Below are 11,797 nucleotides of genomic sequence, written 5' to 3' on the forward strand. Positions count from 1 at the left end.
TGGGGATACTTAACATTTAAAGGGAGGGACCTAGTGTCTCTTCCCCTGGTACCCACCCTTGTCCTAATATGAATTAGAGGGGGAACTAGTGTCCTCTTTCCTAGCCCCAGCCATGCCAGGGGTGGGAGTCCTTCTAAGCTTTATAAAGGTGGGGGCACCTAGTGTCCCTGTAACATATTCATCCTCACCTTGCGGACAGCGGCCATGCATCTGCATGACTTACACTTGCGCTCTGTTAATGGCCGCTGGCCACTGCGGATCCACGACTAATTATACCCTCACGTGATTAACAACATCGGCGTGCACGTGACGTCACGCAAGCACCGCGCGCGCACGTTTTGGGGTCAAAGAGCGATCCCGGTCAATCAGAAAGGTAAAGAAGGTATAAAATCCTAAAATTACCTTTTCTCTTTGCCCTGTTGTGGTTTCCCTAGTGGTTGTCCAAGAGCGCCTTCCTGATTCAAGTTTATTCTGTTTTTTGACTTTGGCTTTGTTTTTGACTTCCCTGTACTCTGGTATCCCTGACCTCTGGCTTTCCTTTATCGTTGTGTCCCTTTCTCTGTCCCCTGATCTGGGCTATTATCCTGACTAGTCTTTGGTACGTTAGTCCGGCCTTTCTAAGGGCCAGTAATACGTTACCTATTAGTCATCTGTGTAATACAATTCTACATGCTGGATCATCTAGTAATCCTGACAGTCCCCTCCATCAGCACCTACTCATGCTGATGGGTGGGGGCCCTAATTATTATAAAGAATATGGGGGGCATGATCCACCTTCCTATTTTACAGTAAATTCCCCCTTGTGACTAGGGATAACCAATCTCTTAGCCACCCACTAAAATAAAGTCCCTACCTACCTCTCTAACCTAATAATAGTGTGGACGGTGTCATGAAATTTAAAACCTCTAATAAAAAATTATTCTTACCATCAGAAGTCTTTTTTATCGTCTAACCCATAATTCCCAATGCTACAAATAAAGGCCTATCTAAAAAAAAAACAAAAGACACATGAATAGTCACCCTAGCAAAAAAAAATATATATCAATCTTCACATATGGTGGGTTCACTGCAGAATGAGTATTTCTAGTGGGGAAAGCCCTTTCATAAGCTTACCACCTTATAACCACTATCACTAAGCGAAGTGTGAGAACATTTCCCATACTTTGCAATATGACTATGAGTGGTCTGATAGGTTGGTTAGTTAACATACCAATCAGATAGCTCTTACAGCCAAGTGTCGAGAGAAGTAAGACTTGGTTGTCAAAGCTGCCACATAATTAACCCTCATGCTTCTGAGGGTTTTAAACTATTTGACTGTGACTGCTAGCAATGCCAACAGCAAATAGGACTTCAAATGATCAATTCACTTGCACATGAGCATCTGGCTGGATATATTCAGTTTATCATCAGCCCCCCTGTGGTTATTGATAATTCTGCTATACTGGTGCTGTAAATTGCTTCAGATGTGGAAATCACTGATTTTTCAAACTCACCTGAACTAATTTTACAGAATAGGTGTGACAACAGCCTAATCCTAACTGCATTTGGCGTTAGTAAATCTAAAAATTGCCAATACCGTCAGAATGCACCATGATCACGTCAAAACATTGTAGGATAACATACCTTCATGATCCATTCATTCAGACTATGAATATTCATTAGTGAAATAGTTTATGTGAACTTAACCAACTCTCGTTAAACTATCCAGTTTTTCTTCTTATCTTACCAAATAGGACTTTCCTACCTTTGATTTCAACTTACCCTTTTCCAGGATCTATGCTGATATAATCTTTTTCTGTTGTTCTATCAACAAAACTCACACAGGTGAGGATTTGAAACTGGTTGAGACCTTCTTTCATTGTTAAAATTTCTTTCTCTGCTAAGAATAGAAGGGAGAAGAGAGTTCCTGATATTAATGTAAAAAAAAAGCAGCAACAAAACTAGCAAGTTGTTAACAAATGGGAATAGCTTACAGTATTCAGTGGAAAACAAAAGAGGCACAATAACCTTCCCAGGTTTGGTTTGTGGCCAGAAGCAATTTGAACAGACCATGGCACCACGAGAAGGTGCAGGGCGAGGTGCGATGTCACCTTCAAGTAGTTGGTCAATGATGCCTGAAATGAAACATTGTTGATTAGCTATATAACTCAGACCAACTACAGTCTACTGTGAGTCATACTACATCTGAGAAGACATATGCCCCCCCCCTTTTTTTTTTTTTTTTTAAAAAGTTGTCTATGTAAGTGCTTTTTATTTCTTGCACTTTATTATATCACTTGGTCACTTTGTTAATACACTATATAGTGTATAAAGTTTTTACATTTGTAAAACTATTTTGTATAAGTATATGCACATCGATGTATGCACTAATCACTTAAAGGCACAGCACACTTTTTTCTTTTCTATTGATATAACTCAGACCAACTACAGTCTACTGTAAAACTTGAACCCACCTGTTATGCCTCCCCCGGTAGGAGAGGGGTTACTGACATATAGTTCCTTCCCTTACCGAATGCAGAGGTAGCTACTGAGCGCTCCAAACTGCCGAACAGCAATCACACGAATCAGTCAGTCTCCCAAATAGTCGAACAAGCATAATCCATACAAATAATCCCCCCAATGACGAGATAAAGCTCCGTATTGAGGATCAGCAGGAATCTGTTTTATTGAGGGCTACCTGCCCGGTATTTATGCAAGTCTCCCACCTGGTGGAAACTCCCCTAGGGGACCAGATGGGAGACTGTGACAAGGACATTACAACAACCAATCACAGTGTTACACGTGTACACATGGCCCTTTAATTACCCAAGACCCTCTGCTCTGCCCGGGAGATAATTGTGAAGTAATTCAATTATCTCCCTGGACAGAGACTAAACGCCATTTTAAATTACTATAACAAAATGCATAAAAATATATAAATTTACAATAACTGGACATAATACAGGGATTCAACGTGTCTCCAGATAGCTGGTATCTGAGCGCACAAAAGTACCGAATAGCGCTCAGATCCTATGCACACAGTCCAATCGCCGTGGAGTCAAAGTGTTCACATAGTCTGTTCTCCATACAAATAGACTCCATGGGATGGCTATCTGGGGTATGGCTTATTCGCGGACAAAATACTGAATACTGGGATCTTCTGGAGTTCTCTACCGAAGGAGAAGGGAGGTCGGCGGCTTCAGCGGTGTTCGGGCCAAAAAGTGTCCGTTTTGAGTTCCATGGGTTTACCGTCGAACACCACTGAGCATTTGTGGATTTAAAATGGCCGCGACCTCGTGTTTGGGATACGAATGGGGGCCACCCAGCTACAGGCATCAATGAAATGGTGTCTGCGGTTAACCTCAACGTTCGATTGAGGCCAAGAGGTTAACCAGCAGCACACTTCTCTACTAGGTGGCCGGCCGTTCGGGAATTTAATTTGGTAGTAAAAAGGGTTATGGTATAGAGTCCACATGAACGGGAAATCATGAATTAAACCAGCGAATGAACGATAAGTCTCTGTAAGTTCAAGACAGAGAGATCTGTCACACCACCTAATCCTAAAAATTTAATACTGAATGATAATGACAAAATTCTATTTTTATCTTAGATGAATCTGTACGAATTGGGAAAGCTTAGCCGAGGTACACAGTGCTCTTAGCATATCACTGAAACTATTTCTTGCTCCGTAACCACTTCAAAGGCTGTAGTGATTACAGCATATATATATGAGAAAACAGGGAAAAGAGTCAGCGTTAAGCTGCCACAGAGAAATAAAAGGGGAGCTCCCTCTAATCCCTTTGTAGTAAATAGAATGCAAAAATAACACAAAACAGAAAAAAGGGTGCGCCTAGATTAAATAAAGATATAAATATAAGTCCAGGAAACTTAACGTAAGTCCAGAATGATACAATCCTCGTGAATATGGAAGGCACTTGAAAATGGAGTAGGTCTTTATGGATATGTGCTTGTAGTTCAGTAGAACATATGAAGGAAAAAGACAAAAACAGGACTCCAATGGTACAGTATGTCGACAATATAAATAATAAAATAGTAGTAACTAGTATTACTCACACTTTACAGAGCTAAAATCCAGCTCTGATATTGAATGCGTGAAGTGGAATAATCCCCACTCAAGGATGTGTGAAGTGCCGCTGATTGGCATGTATGTCGGGTGAATCAGAGATCCAACGTTGGTACAATCCAGCCGAAAAGTAAAAAGGAATAAAATATAGTGCTCTCTGTTTTATGAATAAAACAATATTAAGAGATAAAAATGTACTCACGATATATAGAGCAGGCTATACTGCTCGATGTAATCGTATGGGTGGTATAATCCCCACCTATGGATTCTTTATGCTTCTTTCTTAAGTGCTGAATATCAGTGTAGCCAGGTAAAAATAAAAATAAAATATAAAATGTAAAATAATAAAAAGGAATATGGCAGTCAGAATTTATAGTGCCAAAATGGTTCCTTTATTACAATATATATGTATTAAAAAACAATATCTAAACGTGTTTCGCCTAAAAAGGCTTCTTCAAGTAGATAATAATAAGAAAGACATGACCTGACATACAATTTCCCACCATAATGACGTCATTATGATCTCATTAACATAGTGCATACAATAAAAGGTATTTACAAGCATAGTAATAAGAAGCAGTAAAATGGCCGTATTCACTTATTATTTTATACTGCTTCTTATTACTATGCTTGTAAATACCTTTTATTGCATGCACTATGTTAATGAGATCATAATGACGTCATTATGGTGGGAAATTCAAATGCTATCAGTATTATTGTACCCTATATAAATTCGTGTATGTCAGGTCATGTCTGTCTTATTATTATCTACTTGAAGAAGCCTTTTTAGACGAAACGCGTTTAGATATTGGTTTTTAATACATATATATTATAATAAAGGAACCATTTTGGCACTATAAATTCTGACTGCCATATTCCTTTTTATTATTTTACATTTTATTTTTATTTTTACCTGGCTACACTGATATTCAGCACTTAAGAAAGAAGCATAAAGAATCCATAGGTGGTGATTATACCACCCATACGCTTACATCGAGCAGTATAGCCTGCTCTATATATCGTGAGTACATTTTTATCTCTTAATATTGTTTTATTCATAAAACAGAGAGCACTATATTTTATTCCTTTTTACTTTTCGGCTGGATTGTACCAACGTTGGACCTCTGATTCACCCGACATACCTGCCAATCAGCGCCACTTCACACATCCTTGAGTGGGGATTATTCCACTTCACGCATTCAATATCAGAGCTGGATTTTAGCTCTGTAAAGTGTGAGTAATACTAATTACTACTATTTTATTATTTTATATTGTCGACATACTGTACCATTGGAGTCCTGGTTTTGTCTTGTTCCTTCATATGTTCTACTGAACTACAAGCACATATCCATAAAGAATAGCAAATTGGATTTAGGGAGGTGCAACAGAAAATAAATAATGAACAGATTATACTTATATTCAGTGAATCCTGATTTCGACCTAGAATTCAAGAAAAAAGCATAGTATAATACTGTTACACTTAAAAAGCAGAGTGAAAACAGAGGTAATGGGTCACTCACGATCTGCAGAGCCTTAGGAAGCAGGCTCTGACTGTAAAAGCATGTGAATAATGAGCTTATTCAAGCTATCTCCACCGGTTCTTGGTGATAAGGCACTTTCTCTCCCCACAAAGGACAACAGCAGAATAAAATAAAGTAAAAAAGTTTTACTGGTTAAAAAACAATAAGAGCAAATTCTAGGTCGAAATCAGGATTCACTGAATATAAGTATAATCTGTTCATTATTTATTTTCTGTTGCACCTCCCTAAATCCAATTTGCTATTTTCTATGTATGTCTATTGTGCTTTTTTGGTGATTCTGTAGCACTTGGGAGTAGCTGCATCTTCTCTGAATAGCGCCAATCCACCCATTTATTTTTCCTGGTTTACCAGGAATTATATCTTTGTTTCTTTTTACATATCCATAAAGACCTACTCCATTTTCAAGTGCCTTCCATATTCACGAGAATTGTATCATTCTGGACTTAAGTTATATTTATATCTTTATTTAATCTAGGCGCACCCTTTTTTCTGTTTTGTGTTACAGAAAACCAAGAGGGCTGCACTCACCTTAACATGCATACATTATAGGGTGCTGCTGGGGCCAAAATATATAAAATCCAGAATCCAGCGCACTCGCTTATTCACTAAACAATGATTTCAAATCTAGGCTGCTACTAGGATAGGACCTGCCGAATATGGGGTAATTTGACGTAGTTGGCAGGCTTATGCAATGTATGGTCATATAATGTAACTAAACCCCCATCATATTTTGCCTAGGTGAGGTGTTTTTAAATAAAACTATTACAATTTCTAAGATTACCTCACGGGACAAAAATGACAAAAATGAACACATCTAAAACTGCAGAAAATATAGAAGCATGCCATCAAAGGGGTCAAGAGCAGGCCCAGACTGGCCATCAGGCACACCGGGCAAATGCCCGGTGGGCCGCAGTGGCCATGGGCCGAGGCCGGCAGGGGAGGTCACAGGATCTCCTCTGCCGATCTATGCAGGGCCAGCACTATCCGAGCGCCAGCCCCGCTGTTTGCCATGAAGGGCCGGTGGGGAGATCAAAGATCTCCCTCACCGGCCCACTTGGACAGACATGCGGCACATGCGGCTGGGGAGGGAGAGAACCCGGCGGAGCTCTATCATGGCAACGACCGGATCTCGCGAGAGTGAACTCTAGCCTGCAGGCTAGAGTTCACTTACCACTGGACCACCAGGGATTTTGTGCGAGTGCCAGTCCCCCCCCCCCCCCCTCTCCCAGGTACCAGCTTGCCGGTCCCCCCCTCCCAGGCTAAAGGTAAGAAGGGAGGGGGGGACATAATGCCTCCTTTTTTTAATTTTATGTTGTTGTTTTTTTCACACAACACAGCACTCTCACACACAGCACTCTCACACCCATCACACACAGCACTTTCACACAACACAGCACTCTCACACAACACAGCAATCACACCCATCACACACACAGCACTCTCACACCCAGCACACACAGCACTTTCACACAACACAGCACTCTCAAACAACACATCACTCTCACACACATCACACACAGCCCTCTCACACATAGCACTCTCACACCCATCACACACAGCACTCTCACACCCATCATAAACAGCACCCTCACACACATCATAAACAGCACCCTCACACACATCACACACAGCCCCGACACATCACACACAGCAACCCTCAAACACAGCATCCATCATACACATACTGCACCCTTCACATACACACTACATCCCTCACAGACACCCACTGCACCCCTCACACATACAGACTGCACCAAACACACACACACACACACACACAATACTTCCGAACATATTTATATTTATATTATATATATATATATATATATATATATTATATATATATATATATATATATATATATATATATATATATATATACTACAGCACGCCTCACACACACATACTGCACTCCTAAACATATTATGTTCCAGACACACACTAGATCCCTTACCCAACTCTGGATCATATACACACTAGATCCCTTTATACACTCTGAATCTGTTATATACACACACTCACTAGATCTCCTACACATTTTGGGTCCTTCAAACACACACACACACACACTGCACCACCTACACACACACTACATTCCTAAAATACACACTCTGGATCCCTTATAAACACACTAGATTCATTGTAAACAAACACATAATACACCCTTAAACACACACTCTCTACAACCCCTACAAACACTACATCACCTATATACACACACACACACACACGCACACACTATAGCCTGTATGCACACACTTACTACATCCCCCTATACACACATTCTCTACAGCCCCTAGCCACATATGCATTACATTACACCAAAAACACAACACGACTAAAACCGACCTAATTACACAATACCACACCACAATCAGCTCACTCTACACACATGCAATCCCACAAGCAGGCTCCAAACACATGCACAATACTCTTTCCTGGCACTTTTGTCTCCTGGTATCCATTTATAGAGACACCCGAGACAAGTTGCAAGGAAACACAGTGCAAGCATGTTATTAAAATTGCTTGCACTGTGCAGAACAAATACAGGGCTTTTTTTTGTCATGCTAGAGCTCTTTAGCAGAGTTCTGCGCATGGTCTGCCCTGGAAGAGCATTGAACGAACATGCTCACTTTGAGAGGGGGCGTGTTTGTCATTGGTGATGACGAAACACACCCTCTCTGCCCCGCCCCCTTCTTAGTGGGCCGCTGTGATAAAAAAATGGCGCGACAAATTTTTCTCCCAGTCCGGCCCTGGTCTGGAGTATAAACCATGAGATCATGGTTTCTTGAGAAAGTAAATTTTTCTTACCTAAATGTTGGGTATGGGTTCATTGACCTGGTATACTGCTCTCAAATTTAGACTTGTGTTATTCATGTGTGCTGTTTTATGTGTTATTGTATAGCCCATGTCACTGGATACATATTGTTATCTGTCCTTTTAACATCATTTGAAATAAATATATTTTTATTGCTTATTGTAACATCGTCTGAAGGAGTGCTCTGTAGGAAACCATTTTGGACAGGTTAGACTTCCTACCATTTCTTATTTTTCATTTATTTCCTATCCCATGATTCAGTGTTATGAATATTTTGTATTTCAAGATTTTTATAAATTGCCATAAGATTAAGTGTCACACAGTGTCAAGTGCTTATATAGAAAAGTAAAATTCTTATTACAATTGTATTCATATTTTTTTAAATTATTTTTTTAAATATAGAAAGCAGCTACACACTAGTATACTTCACCCAAGTAAAAGGTGATACCCACAGCAATATTTTTTGTTAAAATACATTGTCTGCCCGATGACATAACATGCAGAACTTAAAACACACATACATATACATACACACACACACACACACACACTGTATGTCTCTCCTTCTCCTTTTCATTTTAAAATCACATTAGTTACAAGTCAATTAAAGATCGTTTCTTAAATTCTCACGTTCGTTACTCGTTAATATTGTTCCAAACGATGTATCATCTGAGGAAACAGAGGCAGGTTGAAATCACATGGAAAATAAAATTTTTATGATTTGTCTCACATTTTATGGCTTGAAATCCCTCAACAAAATGAAAGGATTGTAGTTTAACTAGCAAATGTATACAGGCCTCGAGATTTAATATTTTTCAGTCGGCTTTTAAAATGATTCAATACTGTTGGATAAACTTTTAAAATAATTGTTATGAAATATTAAAATATCAAAATATTATAATCTAAAAATATTTCAAGATATCAAAATGTTAAAATATTGAAATATTTTTCAAAACATTAAATTATTTGAAAAGTGAATCCAAAAAGAATAAATTAAGGCTATAATCTAAGAAAAGCAAGTGAAATTCTAACTTAAACAAGAAATTCTAACCACATTATATGTTAATTAATAAGTAGTTAATAACATAATGCTTACCATAAGTTGTGATATTAAGGACCTGTAGAAAACAAATACAAGTTATTGTTATCTGCATCCAGACAACATAATATTCAGTCATGTCCAGTCCCACCAAAGCCATTCTGCTTTTTCACACAGATAGGTAGAAATTTCTAATGGGCATAAAGAGTTGAGTTTCTGAAAAGTATAAACGTACCTGTACAGGTAAAGCCAGGGAAATGGTCCAACCAGCTGCAAACAGCACTAGTACCTTGGTTAGTTCCATACTAACTACATAAACAACTCTATCTCTCTCTGTTATTTCTAGCTTAAACACTAGCTATAAAGGACAGACCTACATATACTCAAGGAAGAGAGGCTTAGAACCAAAACTCCCTGATGTAGCGACTCCCACTCCCATACACACATTGTGATAAGAAATTACAACTCTAGCAATGCTATAGATGTTACATTTTACACAAAATAGATATAGCGAAAAGGGTATTATAAAAGTAGGTCATTGTACTCCTGCCAATCTAATATAATAAATTCCAAATGTTTTTTTGTGAAATATTTATTTAGGTGGTTTATTGTAGGAAGAAAAGAATCAATATTTTCTGATAGTAATGTAAATATGTTACAGGATAGTGGGTACTCTCTAAAATGCCTCTCACTATTTTAACAAATACAGCCGGTTTACTTACTGATGGCCTAAACCTAAAAAAGACACATAGATATGTATCCAGCACAACATTAAATCACACTTAAATGCATCTCCTGCTGACATCCAAATAGAGAAAAAAAAACAAGGAAGCAAACCTGTCGAGAAATAGTATTTGCTACTAGGTACAAGCTCTTGCTATTCGAGTTAAAAATAAGATATAAAAATATAATTCCCCTAAGATTACAGCTCCTTCCGAATACATCCACCTAAAATAGCAAAACTGGAAATATTGCGAAGTTATAGAATTATTCAATTACTTTCTTTTGTGTTGAATTCATATTAAATTGTGGACACTTGGGGCGTGGCTTGAAGGTCCAAAAAGATGGCGGCGTAATCCATGTGCTCCACGCCGGTTCAGCGATTAACCTCATCAAACGCACGCTTTGGCCGCAGACATGGGAAAGAACAATTGGGCATCGCAAGCTCAAAGGACAGCTGACACGCCTAAGGGGACCCTGGCCTTGTCCTTATAACGCCGGCGGACCTAGACCTGCATGCCTTAAATGAGTCCACAGCCTCGGGCCTCTCGTACACGCCGTTGCCGAAAGGGGAGAAGGACCCAACGGACTCCTTGGTTGGTATACCCGGAATGCCCTAGCCGGAATGGGTTTCCTTACGAAGGAACCTGCCAACTAAGATGGATTTAAAAGCTGCTAGTGCTGATTTACGTACCTCTATCACCACAGAGCTTTATGCACTGCGCAAAGACATCCAAGGCCTCATCCAAAAGGTAGCACAACTTGAAGCGGACTACGACCACTTATCTGCCATGCAGACTGCCAACAGAGACACATACTACATGCGCCTACATACTACAGTGATGTGACAAATGGCACTGCACCTGGAGGACCTGGACAATAGGGGAAGGAGGCAGAACATCCGCACAAGGGGCATACCTAAGGAGCTGGACAAGGTGACACCGATCCAGACCATATTGCTGGAACTGTTTAATAAACTGCTGGCTAGGCCACCCCAGACACAGATAGGCTTTGTCCGCGCACACAGAGCACTGAGACCTCAGGGTACTCCGAAGGGACCCTCTTGAGACTTCATCTGCTGCCTGGAAAATTTTCAACTGAAGGAGGAAGTGCTCTGCAAGGCAAGGGGCACCGACAAGGTGCTCCTGGAAGGGACTGAAATCCAATTGTACCCAGGCTTATCCCCAGTCACGCTGGCATACCGGAGGGCTATGCGACCTCTCACCAAGCAGCTCCAATCCGCTAATATTAGATACCGCTGGTGCTTCCCGATGGGCTTGCAAGTCCTAACAGGTAAAGTCCCCTTCATGGTTATGGGTGAAGAGGATATGGCGATGTTTCAAAGGGACTTACATTTGTCACCGGAACGGTTAACATGGCCGAACCCCCTGGCATTCTACACCCCTAGGCTACGAGGAGCAGGACCAAAGCCCCAAAAGTTGCGGAACCCACGCATGCAGACCATCTGGCCCACAGGGGCACCTACTTAATCACCCAGAGACTCTTGCCTAAATGGGGTCCCGCTCACCGGGCCTTATTGGCCTGGTGAGCGGGACCCCAATCCCCTTCACTTCGGATTATTTGTACTCTTTACATTCGTCCCATAACCTCCTATC

The 11,797-nt window shown here is 40.2% G+C and overlaps 1 protein-coding gene across 2 annotated transcripts in view; it reads right to left on the reverse strand.

Annotated features, from left to right (window-relative positions):
- The window catches only part of LOC134586497 (high choriolytic enzyme 1-like), a 38,402-nt gene extending 28,608 nt beyond the window's left edge, over positions 1-9,794 (reverse strand). For both annotated transcript variants that reach the window (XM_063442041.1, XM_063442040.1), the window contains exons 1-5: positions 9,697-9,794; positions 9,519-9,540; positions 9,053-9,091; positions 1,974-2,114; positions 1,762-1,879 (exon numbers count right to left, since the gene is read on the reverse strand). In XM_063442041.1, coding sequence (XP_063298111.1) covers positions 1,762-1,879; positions 1,974-2,114; positions 9,053-9,091; positions 9,519-9,540; positions 9,697-9,765 — 389 coding nt within the window. In that variant the 5' untranslated portion in view covers positions 9,766-9,794. The remainder of the gene's footprint in view (positions 1-1,761; positions 1,880-1,973; positions 2,115-9,052; positions 9,092-9,518; positions 9,541-9,696) is intronic.
- Positions 9,795-11,797: the final 2,003 nt, after the last annotated feature.

The sequence above is a fragment of the Pelobates fuscus genome, chromosome 2 (assembly GCF_036172605.1).
Source record: "Pelobates fuscus isolate aPelFus1 chromosome 2, aPelFus1.pri, whole genome shotgun sequence".
NCBI lineage: Eukaryota > Metazoa > Chordata > Amphibia > Anura > Pelobatidae > Pelobates > Pelobates fuscus.